This window comes from Ruditapes philippinarum, unplaced genomic scaffold, assembly GCF_026571515.1.
Source record: "Ruditapes philippinarum isolate M1 unplaced genomic scaffold, ASM2657151v2 ctg5413_1_1_1_1, whole genome shotgun sequence".
Taxonomy (NCBI): Eukaryota; Metazoa; Mollusca; class Bivalvia; order Venerida; family Veneridae; genus Ruditapes; species Ruditapes philippinarum.
The window spans coordinates 62,215-80,171 of NW_026853605.1; the positions used below are offsets into that span (position 1 = coordinate 62,215).

Here is a 17,957-nt window from a genome sequence, read left to right on the forward strand (position 1 = left end):
AAATTACCAGAGGAAGGTGAAATTCCTCCTTCGGACTCGGAGTCTGGTACTTATACGCCGAAAACTCCACTTAAAAGACGTTCCAGATACGATGTTCTAGAAGAACAATGGAATCAAAAATTCTCAGCTCTGGAGTCGAGTATTTCGGGTAAATTGGATGGATTAGTTGCCAAAATCCAATCTGCTCAATCTCAGTGTAACTCTTCTTCGTCTAAATTTACGGAAAGACACGTGAAGAAAAAGAACAGTGTGCATCGTTCTAAGTTCGAGTCGGGCTCAGATTCTCTGTCGGACAGTGATTCAAATTCTAATCATCCTGGCTTGAACAGTGATATTTTGTCTATTCATGGAGATAATTTTTTTGTCAGATGAAGACAATGTTTCTATTAAGGGGAAAGTCGATGAAAAAGAACTTTCTGATTCAACTAAGAAATGTCTTTTTGACATTTTTGGTGAAGATGCTACAGTGAAGAAGTCCACCAAGAAGGAAGGTATTTCTGTGGACAATTCTCAGAAAGACGTCTTGAATGACAGTCTACATTCAACTTCTCCTAATTTTCTCTCTTCGTTTAATGAAGAAAATTTTGATTTTATATCCGGTAGATGAAGAAACGGAAATTTTTTGCAAGTTCCTACACTTGATCCTTTAATAGAAAAGTTTACTTGTTAACAGACATGGCAGTAAAGCGGCTTTTAAGAACAGTCAGGTTAAATGCTTGTTTTCTCAACCACATAAAACTGTAGAAAAAGTTTTCTTACCGTGGAGTCCAAGCAGCTCGTTTGGGTATTGTTATGCAACTTTATATGCAACAAGCTTTGGGAAATTTGGTTGAATTTGTTTCTTCTGATGACTTTTCAAAAGACAAAACAGTGAAATTTGTTAAAGACATTTTTGCTATGTCCACAAAGTGCCTTGATCAATTGGGTCGCTCCGCAGCTTTTCATCACATTGTACGTCGTACAGTAACTATGGCAGATACAGGCATGTATGATCTTTCCGATTACAAAGATTTTGCTACTTTACCATTAACTGGTGATGGTGTTTTTGGTAATGGACTTGAACCTTTATTTAAGGCAAGGAAGGACAAAAAGAAGCAGTTAGATAATATGTTACCTGAGCTGAAAAAGAGAGACAGGAAAAGAAGGCTCTCACCTGTTCGTTCTTCAAATGACACTAAACGTTTACGTAGGGCCATTCCAGCAACGCAAACAAGCAGTGGCTGGGACAATAATTTTCGTATCCCCAAGATTCCATCAGATAGTCATACAAGGGGCAACATTTCACTGGACAGTACAAGAAAAATTCCAAGCCCGATTTCTTTCCAAAACGTTCATATGAAGGAAAATGGGAAGATCAACTCAACAATGACCATGTTAGTACTCTAGCACGTTTTCCTCAAATTCCGGTAGGTGGTCGAATTTCACTCTTTGTAGAAAATTGGAAGAAAATAACAACAGACAAATGGGTTCTAGATGTAGTTCAGAATGGCTACAAACTAGAATTTCTAAAAATTCCACATTTCTTAGGAATAAAACAGACGAAAGTACCTTTCGATCAAGAAAATTTAATTCAAAAAGAAATAGAAGAACTTTTATTGAAAAACGCTATAGAAATAGTAGTCAAATCTCAGATTCTTACAGGTTTTTTACAGTACGTTGTTCCTAGTTCCAAAGAAAAATGGGGAAAATGAGACCTGTAATAAATTTAAAGCCATTGAACCGGTATTTGAGGAAAACTCACTTCAAAATGGATACTTTGCCAAAAGTTCTAAACCTGGTTCAAAAAGGAGATTATGCAATAAATCTGGACCTGAAAGACGGTTATTTTCATGTAAAAATGTTCAAGGGTCACAGAAAATATCTTCGTTTCTGTTTCAAAGGACAGGTGTACCTATTTCGAGTGCTATGCTTCAGCCCAACATCAGCTCCAAGGGTGTTTTGCAAAATAATGTCCGTCATAGTAGCACATCTCAGACAACAAGGTCTTTTTCTAACATCTTATCTGGACGATTGGTTAGCTGCCAATCGGACATTTTCAAAGATGATGTCAGATCGAAAGATTATTCTAGATCTCCTTTTTCAACTAGGGTTAATAGTAAACAAGAAAAAATCCTCTTTAGTTCCTTCTCAGATTTTCACTTACATAGGCGGCCTATTCGATATGATAAAGGGGTTAGTTTATCCAACACAAGAGAGAATTACAAACCTGAAACATGCAGTTCTAAAATTGTTACGAGGCTCGATTTCAGCAAAACAATATATGATTGTGTTGGGTATGATAGCCTCTTGTCTAGACTTAATTCCAAATGCAAAGTTGTTCATGAGACCCATACAGCTTCATTTGCTCAAGACTTGGAGTCTGGCAAGAATGCCTTTAAGTTTCAATATACCCTTAACTCCTATGCTACGATATCATCTCCATTGGTGGTTACAGGATCAGAACATTCTAAAGGGAAGATCTGTTCAACAGATTTCCTTTCCAGTATCTGTCACCACCGATGCGAGTGGGACTTGGGGCTGGGGCGGTCACATAAAATACTTTACAGTGCAAGGCCGTTGGTCAAAGATGGAAAAATTACTACACATAAACATTTTAGAAATGAAGGCGGTAATTCTGACAGTCCGCCACTTTCTGTCTGCTCTGAAAAACAAGAATGTATTGATACGGTCGGACAACACGTCAGTGTGTCAGTATATAAATCGCCAGGGGGGCACTCGTTGCCCTACACTTTGTCTGTTAACTTGGGAGTTATGGGAACTGGCATTGAATCACAATATTGTGTTGAAAGCAGTTCACATAATGGGGAAATTGCATTTTCTGGCAGATTTTCTGAGCTGACAGGAAGTGAGGGATACAGAATGGAGTCTGAACAAAACAGTGACATCTCAAATTTTCAATATTTGGGGTCAACCTCTGATAGATCTCTTTGCAACTCAAGAGAACAAACAGACAACACTGTTTTGCTCATGGCTTCCACAACCCCAAGCGTTTGCATTGGATGCCCTGTCTATTGCATGGCAGAACATGTATGCATATGCGTTCCCGCCAATACAGCTAATTCCGAAAGTATTGAACCATATGAAATTATTCAAGTGCAGACTGATTTTGATAGCCCCAAATTGGCCAAGACAGCACTGGTTTCCACAGCTGTTGAAATTGTTGATAGCAAAACCAATAAACCTCCCTGTGTCACAGAATCTATTGTCACAATGCAAGGGGAGAATACTTCATCAAAATCCTCAGAGTCTAAAGTTGACTGCATGGCTTCTATCGACAAAGTCTTCAGAGCAAAGGGATTTTCTGAAAGAACAAGAAATTTACTTGTCGCCTCATGGCGAAAAGGTACAAGGAGAGATTATAATTGCAAATTCAGAAAATTCAGTAATTGGTGTTGTAGACAACAGATTGATACGTTTTCAGCTTCTTTGAATGATTGTGCTGAATTTTTGACTTACCTTTATGACCAAGGGTTAAAAATATAAGACTATTACAGGTTATCGGTCTATGCTATCATCAATTTTACCTCCTGTGGAAAAATTTCAGATTGGTCAACACCCCTTTATTATTCGCCTTCTTAGAGGAATTTTTAATGAACGTCCACCTATTAGAAAATTAGTTCCTGAATGGGATTACCTCTTGTTTTAGAATGCCTGAAGAAGCCACCATTTGAACCGATGAAGGACGCATCTTTGAAGTTTATTACATGGAAGGTGTGTTTTTTGATAGCTATTTCCTGTTTTCGTCGTTGTAGTGATCTTCAAGCCTTGTATTTGGGAGAAGGTAACATAAACATTCAGAAGAAAGGAATAACTTTTATACGTTCAGGTTTAGCAAAACAAGATAGACCAAGTCATCATTCAAGAAAGATTTTCATTCCATCTTTTTTCGAGGGAAAATTTTTTAGACCCTAAGAGGGCTTTGACTTATTACTTGAAAAAGACTGAAAGTTTTAGAGTTAAAGACTCTAAAAATGAACTTAAACTTTTCTTAAGTGTTATTAAACCTCATCATCCAGTGACAAGTCAGACTATTTCTAAATGGTTAGTTAATATTATTAAGTATGCTTACAAAAATGAGTAAGAAATCTACTGGAAAAATTAAAGGTCACCAGACTAGAAGTATTGGGCCTCCTGGGCATTGTTCAAAGGTGCGTCATTGGATCAGGTACTGGATGCGGAAGATTGGTATTCAGAGACCACCTTCATTAAACATTATCTCAAAAACGTAGATACAAGTGTTTTGGATTTCAAGCAAATGTTGTTACAGAAGTTATTGTTTTTCACCAAGGTGGGTGTGTACAAAACTCTTTGTTTTTCCGGCGAATTGCGACTGGATGTTTTTGTAAATTTGAGTATTTACGGTTATTCTTGTACAGTTGGGATGAACTTATATATATTGTTGTGCAACTGTAAATAGTGGGTTAGCAGTTATACATGCTCAACTGGTATTGTTTTACTTAACATGGTGTGGAAATATTGGGAAACACTTTAGGTAAGTGTTTAATGTGTCTATTTTCATTGATATTAAAACAAGTTTATGTTTTATTAATGAATGTAATAGATATTTTTGAAAACTTAACTACCCACCTCCTTTCAGAACTGCTTTTTAATCTGGGTTAATCCATATGGTACTGTCGGGTAAGTTTATTTACGAAATGAAAATTGAAAATTTGTTTTCAAATTTAAGTTTTATGAGTAAATAATACTTACCCGACAGTACACTACCCACCCTAACCTACCCCTCTCTGTTTAAGTTTCAGGGCGATTTGGTCGCCTCATTTGAAACTGACATCTTTAACACGTGGCGGAAGTAAGGGGAGTTAATTGAAGAGCTTACTTCCGGTGTAAATAGTTTAGCGAATTGTGAGAAAATTAAAGGAAGGAATCCATATGGTACTGTCGGGTAAGTATTATTTACTCATAAAACTTAAATTTGAAAACAAATTTTCAATTTTGATCCATATATAGACGCAGTCGAGATCTAAGAAATAGAAATAGAACCTTACCAGACTATAATTGTAAACCGAAGTGGCTCCTAGTATATTACTAGCATAGTAATAAACCAATGTGGCTAAAAAAGAAGTGGCCTAAGTATGTTTTACTAGCATTTTAATTGTTTTTAACATGTTATAATTCGAGGAAAAAAATTTTTTTTTTAAGATTACTCAAAATGAAGTAAATATGTAGTATTACCTATGAAACACGTTCCAGATCTTATTTATAGAAATGTCATCTATTGCTATGTCCCCTCTATATCCGTCCCCGATTATTCCTTCAATCACGATCTGAATGTATAGCAACCAATGAAACTAAGTAAAATTGATATATACATCAATATCGACAGGTTTTTTTTATAATTCATTGACGCACAAATACACAAAGTGGCAATCATAAAGAAACATACTTGGTTCAATTTTGGAAATATTTTAAGGGGTACAGGAGATATATACAATATCTTCCGAATTGACAGGTATAAAAATATATTATACAAATTACTAAATTCATTTTAATTACATTGTATGTTTAAAGCATTAGTTTTTATGCTCATTATGAACTAATACACTGGATATGCTCATTTGTATATAATTTAATTTTCAGATATCACACATACTTGATATGAGTCATGAGCATTTATGTTCAAAACTGATTTCCACCAAGCAGGCACGCCTATGTCCTTGTTTTTTGAGAAGATAACGGTTTTGTTTCCGTCTTTCATTTTAATGTAAACGTTGAGGGCACCAATATCTCTACCGTACATACTGTACCAAAATGTTAAACAGTATTGACCTGATGACTGCATTGGACTCATAAGTCTTGCTATTTCACCTTTGTCATTATTGTATGAATCTACGTAGATGTAGTAACCCTCTACAAGAGAGAATTTATGTAAACATGCATGGTTTATACAATTAATTTATAAGATTTACTATTCTAAAATGTTTGAGTACTCTTTTGGTAAACATTCAAAGTTCTTTACCAGTCATAAACAATGCACAATTCTTGTTTATTCTTTATAAGTTTTTCATTTTGTTTTGTTATAACAAATGCAAATATTTAACAGTAGTATTAGTGATTACAAAGGCGATTGAAATATTACTACTGTTATTTTAAAGGTTAAGCATTTCTTCAATTCAAGCTGTAACAAATCTTACCTCCTGTGGTGTGATCATAAGAAGGGCCAGTATGCCAATAACCATTTAAACCTTTTATCCAGTTAAAATCGTCCGTGACATCTTGCTGCCAATCACAGAAGTTCATATCAAAATTACAATCTATGTCTGCAACTACTGTAACAAAGAAAGTATCCATTTTATGTGTGTAATATCAGTAACAAGTATATATCATGTTATAGACGAATCTATTGTAAACATTAACGTCAAGCAATATTTAAATTATATCTGATCAAATGTTACTATATCTACTTCGTTTTAAAGTAAACTTATCTAAATTTCGATGTACATTTAATTTTAAAACATGGCATTTTATTTCATTCACTGACAAAATTTATAATGTAAACTAACGGATAAACATAGCTATTACAATGGCTTATAAGACCCATATTTCCTACCCTTAGATTCCATAATATTTGTACTTTCAAACGGTATTTCATTTATTTGTTTTATTTATATTATATTAAATTATATACAGTTATATTTTAAAGGATTCACAATACATCGTTTTGCTTAAATGTAATCTTATTTAAAATATCTCATCAGTATATGTATATGTTAAAAAGCTTATCTGTTAGTAGATAATTTAGAACAGATGATCTTATAGTGACAGGATGATTTAACTTGCTTGATTTTGTATTTTCTGTTCGAAGGTCAGGAAATACAATGCTGACATTCAATTTCTGACACAGTCACAGAAGTTCTCAAAACAGCTTAAAACAAGCGATGTAAAAGAAAAAAATATTTTTATTTTGTTACAAGTATCCAATAAATTACAACGCATTCAAAGTTTACAAGTAGCGGTGGCTCATAGAATTGTCTATTAATGCACAATCACAAATTACGCGGATGAATATGATTTTATTCAATGAAAATGCTATTTTTAGCGATGTCGATTACCATATACTTCAGAGCGTATTACACAAATAAATCTGACTGTCGAGTAGTGGAATAAATACGTGTCGGACTATTTTGGCGAGAAAATTTTCGCTAAATTATCTTCATCAATGTTAAACAACAGGTTTATCGTGAAAAAATACCGCAAAATAAATAAGGATAACAAACTGTAAATGGAAATTCTAAATTTAGAATTATTTAATTTTATTCAGGCTTTTTCGTGGTGCAGAGGTAACACCCTCGTTTTGGGTGTGAGAGGTCTAGGGTTCAAATCCAACTCGAGGCAGTTGTTTTTTAAGTGTCATTTTTTAGGAAGTAGCCATGATATGCAGAGATGAAGTGTGGCTGTCATAAAAAATAAACATAAATGAATTGTTTTGATGCAGCTCTAGTCATGCAAAATTCCTTATGTATCAAACTCAAACTGTTATAGTAAAAAATCTAAACGCTGTCGCTGCATCTCGGTACATGTGCAAGATGAATTATAATATATAGAAATAAACTTATGCGGGAAAATACATACAGATATACAGAACAATTTAGATTGCAAAGATCAGAAAATACCACAGAGCTTGCAGCCCGTTGATTTTTTTTGTTGCTGCTTTTTTTTAAGATTTGTAAACCTGTTTACAAGAAGTCAGACAAATTTAAATTGCCGGTCCTTGTTTAGTATGACATATTTGGTGTTTTTTCTATTGAACTGTTCCAATATTCCTTACTGAATACTGCTAAACTACCTTTTAAATGTTGCCTGAAATTTAAATGTGTCTAACCTTATGTAGATACCCTGTTTATCTATTCTTTCTCCACAACTTATTTATTCTGCTGTTTCTGGTTGAAATTGCATGAGTTAGGCGATTTACACGGTATACTTATATTGCGATATTTTTCTAAAAATGTAATTTACTACTTTTAATTATTCAAACATTATATTTTGCTTAAGCCAGTGCTAGTGATTGAGATTTACTACTTCTGCTGATGATCAGCTTTAATCAAATTGAGAAGCAGATTCCCTTAAGAAGGCCCAACACGTCAAAATTGAAAATGTTGCAGACTTGGTTGATTGAGCCTGTTCACCGAAATTGAAACATTTCGATTTTGATGTTTAAACCTTATTTAAGTTTTCAATTTCATTTATTCGTGCTTTTTCTATTTTATTTTTTTCTGGATAGTATAGGTTTGTATTTGCCTATTCATGTATAGGAACTAGCTCTTGTAGAATTATTATCTTGCATACATATACACAATTTTGATGAGTTAAAAAACTAACTTGAAAAAACAAGCCTTTCTGAGAAAATGTCATAAATATCATATACTAGTAATAAAAAAGTAGGCATTCATTATATTTTAGGTATTGACAACCTGATCAAAATCAATCAATCAATCAACAGATCAATCAATTCCTAATAGACATGTATTGCTACATTTTTATAAACTGACCTATTTAATAGAAGTTTTTGTGTGACTTTTATTGTTAGGAAGACAAAAAATACATTTATAAAAGGAATAAAGAAATGGCTGGAAAATGGAAAACTCGCACTCTGTTGGATTCAAACGTATGTCCACAATGTACAAGCAGAAATTAATCAAAGTGCAAAATACAGATGGGCTTTATGTTGCTTTCAGCACATTAATTCACGTAAAATTATGTTTTTTATCAGCATGACATCCATGGACATATATGCAGTATGTACCTATTAAAAGAAACATAAGATAAATTCAATTATCCGGATATTTAAACAATAAAAAATCAGATAAATTCCTGTTGCATATAAAGTGAAATATCTTAATATCTAGACATTATCAATTTAGTTTAACACTACAAAGTACTTGTCTTGTGAAGTCGTAAAATGTAACAACTACTAATACAATACAATAGCCAGCCTGTCCAATAGATAAACTCCTCACATCGATAACTTTCCTTATCAGTATTTAGTGGCAAAGTGTAGATAGTTGATGCATATTAGCTGCAGATGTAAGGCCCATTTGGTACAATTTGCAAATGAGTATGTTGACATGAATGAGCTTAGATATTCGACACTACCTGTTTTCCCTCAGGCGGTGAAGAGGCTACTTTTTACCTTTCACTGGTAGACGGACGGCATGGAATACGATATTATCAAAAAAGTAGCTTCGCATTGTCAAGCGTCGTTTGAGATTGTCGCATGTCGTTTGAAATTGTTGCGCGTCAACCCTCAAACAAAACCGCGACAAGCGACATACTAATGTCAATAGAAAAATGCCGCTTCGCATTGTTGAGCGTCGTTTGAGATTGTCGCGTGTCGTTTAATAATGACGCCGTGGCATTTGCAGAATCGACACACGATAACGCGAAGTGACAACGCGACAACACGAAGCGACATAGCGACAATGCGATTTGACACTCGACAACGCGAAGTGACATAGCGATATATCGTGCTTTAATAGGCGATATTTTAAAGTGGATATCGCGACTATGTCGTTTGAGATTCATGCCGTCGTTTGCAATTGTCGGGTGTCACTTTGCAATATCGCTATGTCATTTCGCGTTGTCGTGTGTCGACCATGCAAACGCGACGGCGATATTATGAATGATTCCAACAGGATTCCGTACATGAATGCCTATGAAGAGATCTTGTATGCTTATGCGGTGATCACATATCTTATAATGGTAGGTTAAAGGCATGAAGTCGAGCAATCGAGAAAAACTGATCGTCAGTGTGTACCAGGCTTAAATGTTATTGATATCGATGAGTGCAAAATATATATAAATCTTAGGAAGATTCAATTGTCTGGAAAAAATATTTGATTTGAAAAAAACAACAACTTATGCAAAATGAGCTTGTTATCAAATAAAATCACAATAACGGTGAAAAGACATTTCGCCCAGATTCTATTGGATTTTAACAAATTTTCGTTGGTTTTAGTTTGAGTAAAGAAAATTGTAACTTACCTGTAACCCCTTTGCATATGAAAATATTAAGTATCAAATAAACATGTACACTAAAACTTGTCATCCTTTTCACCATACTGTCGCACTATAAACCTGAAAAAGGAAGTTATTACATTGATATCGATTTCTGTCTACAATCTAATAACTTTAAAAGATTTATTTTTGTGGTGTTTTATTGAGGGTACTTGAACGATGATACTTAAAACCATACAACAAACTCGTAAATATCTTCGTTGAAAAAGATTATCTGCTTAGTTATTTACTTTTTGAATTGCTATGATAGTAAAAAAATGAGAAACATATTTAGTTTAAGCAGCATCTCTAGTTATTTGTGATTTTCTAGTACAATGTGATTTATATTATCGATTCAACGGCAGATGATTCGGTTTTTGATAATTTATTGAGATGTCTTGCACAGGAATTTGAAACAAGTAGCTTCAACATTGTAACAAATTTGCTGACGCTTTACTTTAATATCAGAAATTATCAAAGAACAAATTATGATCGTAAAGATGTTAATAAATTATCTCAAGACGAGCATTACAGTTAATCATAACATAGCATTTAAATATATAAATACATGTATTAAAAGACGAGAATGTCACTCCAGATACTTATAAATACCACATGTCTCCTCTATGATAGTTTATGTTCAAATACAAAAAAGAGACTTGTATGTTTAATATATAAAAGGTGTTTATGTATTCGAACGTAGATAAACTTATATAACCAATTTTTCAAACATAGTTTAACATTGGTTAAATCAAGCGGTAATAGAAAACATGCGATTTGAAAGCGTTTTATTTGTCAAAGACAGAAGTGGATTTAAATTCAGGCAACAGGAATAAATACATAATATTTAAGAGTGAAACTTTTATTGCATTGTAAAAAAAAGATGTATTCTAAATATTGCAATCTAGGTTTGAGTATGTTCATGGTAAATGCAGGTTACAGCCCACGTTCATAGCACTATTCAACATTTACACACAGCAATGGTAAAATTTGGAATTTAGAATCTTAAGCAGATGTGTTTTTACGGCGGTGATCATGGAACGTTACACTTTTGTACCATTACACAAAAAGCGGCATTTGGTCCCGAAACAAACGAATGCGAGAGCCCTTAAAAAGAAAACAATTGGCGGAACAAAAAAAAAACATTGATAGGTCACAAAAGGATGAAGCTTGCATATCTTAAATCAAATTAAAAAAAGCAGACACCATATCTTAAGGGTAATTTTACTATTTTGAATAAGGAATAAAGGGACTACTAAATAAAAGAAAATAAAAAAAACACGTTACGATACCAGAAAATCAACAATATTTTGTGTCGGCAAAAAATAAAGTAGGGGCAGTATGTCAACAACTTTTAAAATAGACTCTTAGCTAGGCGTACAAAAAAGTACGATTTTTGAAAAGATATTTATTATGCATGAGAATATATGTCTTGTCAAGCAATAATACAGAAAATTAAAACAAATCACTAACCTGTTTCTTGCATTGAATAGAAATGATGGTTTAAAAAGATAAACAAACATTTACACGAATATTGTCAGTATCTTTTCTATATCCTCGTAAGTTACAAAAAGGAAGTTATTTTTTTTCTTTATTTACCTTGTGATACATAGTAGTTTTAATGAGCAGCTCTGTTGACAATTTTCATTGGCTCAGTAAGAGGATAACTACGTTTTGTTTTGAAGTACGTACTTTAACGTTCATATTGAAACGTTCATTTTGAAATGTAAGAAAACTGTATATTAGTGATACTAAACGGTCACTTAATTCAACGAGTAATTTAGCGGCATAAATAGAATCAGAAAATCTGTACTTGTTCCTATAGCCACATAAAACCAAAAGTAGGCACAGACGGTTGAGGCTTATTCCCAAATACAAAACACCTTAACATCTTGTTGATGAGAAATAAAAAATTACACATTTATGTACATTCGAAACTGATAGTAAAAAAATGATTTTGCTCAACCCAAAAAGCGAATATGTTTCCCTCGAATCAAAATTTCGAAGTGTATTTACATTAAAATAATATGTTATTACACTGTATGTATCTTCGATCTTATCATTTATCATGTTATATTCAGTGTGTTTGCCGTTTTGGAAGGCTATATCATCTTCATATTCCGTCATTTTCAAATACAACAGCTATTAGATTCGTCTTAATATAGTTCGATGCTATTACAGTAAATCGGAAAGAAACTGATAAGTTATGAATTTCTTGATTTTCGCTTTATAGGAATTTATGACAGTTTAACGAAAAATACTATGTACAGCACCTGTCATAATTGGTTTAAGTGGTGCATATACATGTAGATACTACTCGCTCTATCAAGAATATAAACAGTCTGAAGCAGTTAACTCCCCTGACCAATACAGAGATAGTTCATTCGAATCAATTTCACCATAGCAATGAGTTTTTTAATTGACGGCAACGCAATTCGATCATACGTTATCATGTTCAGACACACTAATTTTAACACCATATCTCTGATGTGATGAAGGTTGTAAGCAGCAATTGATATATACGATATACGTTTCTGAATGATTAAGATAATTACACGTGCGAGTGCGATGCGCTTGAAATAATTAACACATGTTGCAAATAGATGTAATTTCAAAATCTATTTAAGTTAAACATAAACAAAGTTAAATATCGATATAGAAATGATTGGCACTAAATAATCATATCACAGTACATCGTTTACGCAAGAGAAAATAAATCGGGGAAATTATACAACTCAACCCTTTTTATCATGCAAATAACAGCTCTTAAATATTATTTATTTTTATACCAGATACTGAGTACGCTACATACTATTTTTGACATTGAACTACTGCTTGTTAACTTATCTTACCATGTCTTATGAAATAAGGTAACACGTCAAGTACACATACACATAGCTGAATATGTTTTGTAATCAGATACATCAATCTTTCTGAACATATAAACCTTCTTTCTTGTTCTGTCTCTGCAACCACGAGCCAAATGACCTGCAGTTATACATATAAAGTATATTCTTCCATAAACTGTCAATTGGTTACGCTTTGAATTTGGGGAGACTTTAGGCTTAAACATTGATTTTTGAGGTTCGTTTGAAGTGACAGAACCTTGACTGCATTGCTCAGAAAATTGAGATTCATTTCTGTACTTTTTCTATCTTTCTTTTGTAAACAAAGTTTAATCTGATTAGCAAACTTTAAAAACTGTTCTCATTTAAAAATATTAAACGATTATTAAAATCGTCAAAGCATGATTTCATCTATCTCTATGCCCATCTTTTTGTTTATTGTTGTAATGAACTCAAAACCCGTTTTAGTTAACAGTATCCGAACTTCTATTTAAAACTGTTTTGTCAACTGCTAGCGTGTCACTAAAGTTTTAAATGCCTGTGTAAATCGCAAGCGTTTTGCTTGTTGAGAATGATGCGAGACTAACTACCCATAGTTTTGTCTAATCCTGAATGTAGACGAAACGTTTAAAAATGTTCTAAATGTGTATCTATATCATTGTTACTCTCTTCGAAATTCGAAGTTTCTGTCGAAAACTTTTATTATGAGAAACCTGCAGGCCTATATGACAGTAAAGTGCCAGCTTCGATTTTAATTTCAAACTAATCTCTTCAAACATCTTTCTTTTTCCTAACATTTTAACTCAAACAACTGGCTTTCTTTAAGCCCCTTCTGCTACCCGCTCTGTTCGTCCTTTCCATGCTCAAACATTTTACTTTAGTTTTTGTATACTTAACGTGGACAACCTCCACACGAAATCAGAAGAAAAGAGACCAAAGCGTCTTCGAGTTACTGTTGGAACAGGATTTTAGTGATAAAGGGCCCGATTACCTTGATCTTTGCCCCACTTCCACAAAATTAATAAAAGTCATCCACTAGTGATGACGAATCTACATAATTGGAACATCTTGGCTATTTTTCATAATAAACTCGGGCTTCATACGGATTGAAAGTAGTTCTTACACGTGCTTTTAAATGTAAACAAAAAAGAGAGTATAATCTGATAATGTAAAATAAATGTATATATTTGACATCCTAATGTAAATGAAGTATATTTCGGTAAAAAAAGAAATTGGTGATTTAATCTTGAATGCTTATAATAATTATTGTTGGCATCTAAATTTAATAAGAAAATTGTCATGTTAGAACAAAAACGAAATTCCATATGCATTTGATAAAATCATGTATATTTTAAGGCATTCGTGATTATAATTGTTCTTTTAATACAAACGAAACCTTGGTTTGAAATGTCAGTGTAATATTGTGAATGTTTAATGTTAACTTATCTCTGTCACTTGTATTATTAAATGTTTATACGGAAATTAAAACTAATGACGCTCGTGCATAAAATTTCTTAATTTAAAATTATATGATATTTAACTGAATAATATAATTTTCATTTCCTTCTAATAATCAAGTAAGCAACAGTCACTTGCAATGACAATAAAACACTTTAAATATCATTCAACAAGGAAACTACTGTTCAAATAGAACTTTTCAGTAAAATGTAAATGTAACGTTTACAACAAGTTAATTGCAAATGTCAACCAAAAATTATAATTGTTAGAAATAAACATAAACATGAAGCACAAAAGTATTGTTTTATAAGAAAGAAAAAAAAATAAATGAATACTTAATGGGCAAAATCATATCACATATGAAAAAAGTAATGCATGCATTGTTCATCAAGGTTATTTGCTCTATTATGTATATTAGCATTAAAAGTGAAATGTTGTCAGCACTTGTTTAAAACGAAACGTTGCATAGTTTTGTGGATTATTGTGCAGGAACACGCAGGCAGCGAGCAAGTAAATGTAAGTTTCCTTATAACATACTTACAATATTTATATTTCTCGTTTTATTTCTGTTTCATGCATCTACAATGACTACGAAACTTGTCGTTTTGATGAGAATTGATAAACCATTTAGTTCTACGGCCTTCATGGTCAATTCTTGCGCATCAAAACTCCAAACCGTACTTAATACCGCTCATTAAGATCAAAGTTTTTGTTTCTTATTCGGGCTTTTAGTGGTATCGGATTTCCAGAAGGAAAATGGCTTTTAAATTTGCTAATCGCACTCTCCAGAACTTGAATCTCCCCTCCAAAAGCGGGCGTTTCTTTTTTCGGACATTGATACATTTGTAATACACTTTTAGCATAACATACATCTAGCTTATGCAATCATACAACCAACACATTTACAAATCGATAAATAACATATAAGCATTTAGTAAGTGCCCTTTTTAAACACGTTCAAATTAATTTGTCTTACAAAAATATTAAATAAAAGTTGTCCATTTAAACTCATTTTCACTGTATATGGACCATTAATTTTGATAGTTGTTTTCATAAACGAATTTTAAATGTTTCGGCTAACAGGGTACAAAATTTAGATTGAAGAACTTTTCTCTGATAAATGTTGTGTTCTTTCCTGCTTAGAAATTAAAGATTATATTTCTAATTCAGATATTTTAAAATACCAAATGGTGACAATCATCAGCAAAAAAGGGTCTGGTCAGATCATACGTTTCTGAACGATTGTATTTGTTTAAATTTATGACTTTCTGATAATCAAATTTGATTTAATTGTTAACAGTCTTGAAATATGTCTTTATTATATAACATTGACACATTCTTTCAGATGTCAAAACTGTTGTTTGCTGTTTCATTCCTCTTGTCTTTGTCAATGACAACTGTTTCGGCATGCACCTGCGAACCGAGGACCTGGATAGAACAATTTTGCAACGACCCATTAGGTTAGTTGAAATATTTTTTTTATGTACACACAAAGCTAATCGGAATTTTCATTTTCTGTCGTGTGATTGATTTTCTTTTTGTTACAAGCAAATTCATTCTCTGAAGTCACATGATGAATAGAACATGTAACTGTTTACTACATCATATTATAAATATATATTTTTTTAATGCAAATAGGAGTTTAAGTATTTCAAAAACCGATTAAGCTTATGTTTGCTCCACTCCCCTTCCACTTCCCTCTGTAGAAAAGTTATTACTTTGAGCATGATTGAATATCCGTAGATCAGTCGGTTCATAGACAAGACCTAGACGGTACTACAACGTTAAAGCAGGCGTAATATTGTAATATAATAACACGTCAATATGCATGGCATTAGTTTTTGTTTGTATAGCTCAATATGGACAACATTGAACTAATAATCCAGGGATCTCTGTTAGGTCCTAGGTCGAGGTGTAATTTATCTGTGAAAATTGATCTCGGACATGGTGTCTAATGGTCATTTGTCTCTCATTGCTGATTGAAAATGCATGTATAAGTCGTCGGTCGTTTGCGGAGAAATAAGTAAATGCTGGTTAGTTATCGAGGTAAGCTTGTTTGACGGATCAACTGTCGAGATATGACTAAACTTGTGTTACAATCGACGTTAAGACCAGAAGAAACAAACGGGGCATAAAAATTAATGTTAAATAAGTATCTCTTGTCAATTTTTTACATCTTTATTCTTCAATCCCATTGACTTCATTTTATAAAATTAAATAAAACACAAAGTGTACCACTATCATTATATTACTATTATGAAAGTTTAATATCTTTTCAGCTGGGATATTTTACATTAAAGACGATGGTACTGTCACTGGGAACTGGAGAGTGTACGACGTCGACTTTGTAGTCCAATTCAGACCTTTTGTAAGTTTTATGACATCTGAAAAGTACTCATCATACTGAAGCTCACCATTCAAGAATATTATTATTTACAGAAACAAATTTTTGTCTCTTCTTAAACAAGACAAGATGGGATTATATTCTTTTTAAAACGACGTCATTATGCTTTTGTTTCTAAAATTTGATAAGAATCCTAATAAATAATGAAAAAGAATCGTTTTAAACCTTACCGAGCCTGCAATATTTTCGATTTCGTCAAGTTAAGCATTCTCGAAATCTTCTCATTTACCTGTTGAAGTCAACCTAGGATGCATATCTTTTATAATAAAAAACCGGGGATTTTTTCTGGTAAATGCATTTTGTAAATTACATTATATTTTAGCAAACCTGTTGCAATAGATGCAATTAAATATGGGACACATGTTAAAAAACTCACATTTAGTGCTCTATATACTCGGTATACTGGTAGTTAGAACAGCGCAGTGCTTTAATAAAAATGCCGTAAATATTTTGACAAATAGCTTAGGTATTACAAGTTATCATATCCAAATAGAAAATGTCTTGCTAGTTTACATACTCAAAGTGACTGTATATATAAAAGATAATTTTATAATCGCATAGGATATCCCAAAGGACCCAGACTTCAGTAAATTATATACACCAACAGAAAGTGCTGCGTGTGGAGTTTTGCTGAAGAAGAATAAGTATTATGTTATTACAGGTAAATAAAAAAAAAATTAAATTATTCCTTGTATCGAACAAAAATGGAAACAAACCACAATGTACCAATTGTATTTTCGGTATCTATAAACTGTTATATCATTTTTGTATCATTTTATTTTCAATTTTATTTACACCATAAAATATGTAATTCATTTCGCAATACAAAACCATTCGTTTTATTACTACTTTAGGATCCTTCAGCATGGATAGCGGAAAATGCCCTCTGATGACGACAAACTTATGCACTTTACAGAAGCAAATTGCACATCCAGGTGCGTTCACACCTCCCGACTGTTCCTCAATTTACCAAATCGCTTAAATTCTTTCACATTATTGTTAACAAAAGAAGAAATAATAATGCTATAAATTTGTGACTTGGTTTTTTAGTATTCAAATGTAATTTGGAATAAGTGTAATAATTGTTCATAATGAATATGAGTAAAACAAATTTATATTCTTTTAAGAGTCCATATGATAGAATAAAAGAATTTAGCAACAAGGAAGCTCTACAAATATAAGATTGTGACAAGGAAAGATAAGATACAAGTAAACGTACTACTAGGTAATTGTGACTG

General features: G+C 32.7%; 2 protein-coding genes across 2 annotated transcripts; one reads left to right on the plus strand and one right to left on the minus strand.

The window, feature by feature from the left end:
- Positions 1–5,189: 5,189 nt before the first annotated feature.
- LOC132737320 (MAM and LDL-receptor class A domain-containing protein 1-like) lies at positions 5,190–11,955 on the minus strand. The gene is made up of 5 exons (XM_060724585.1): positions 11,485–11,955; positions 10,000–10,092; positions 6,153–6,287; positions 5,612–5,868; positions 5,190–5,285 (listed from the first exon to the last, which is right to left on the minus strand). The coding sequence occupies exons 2-5, from the start codon at positions 10,073–10,075 to the stop codon at positions 5,190–5,192; spliced, it is 564 nt and encodes a 187-aa protein (XP_060580568.1). The 5' UTR covers positions 10,076–10,092; positions 11,485–11,955.
- A 2,720-nt stretch (positions 11,956–14,675) lies between these two features.
- LOC132737317 (uncharacterized) lies at positions 14,676–17,753 on the plus strand. The gene is made up of 5 exons (XM_060724583.1): positions 14,676–14,831; positions 15,661–15,775; positions 16,595–16,683; positions 17,281–17,380; positions 17,574–17,753. Exons 1-5 carry the CDS (start codon positions 14,691–14,693, stop codon positions 17,699–17,701), a joined length of 573 nt encoding a protein of 190 aa, XP_060580566.1. The 5' UTR covers positions 14,676–14,690; the 3' UTR covers positions 17,702–17,753.
- Positions 17,754–17,957: the final 204 nt, after the last annotated feature.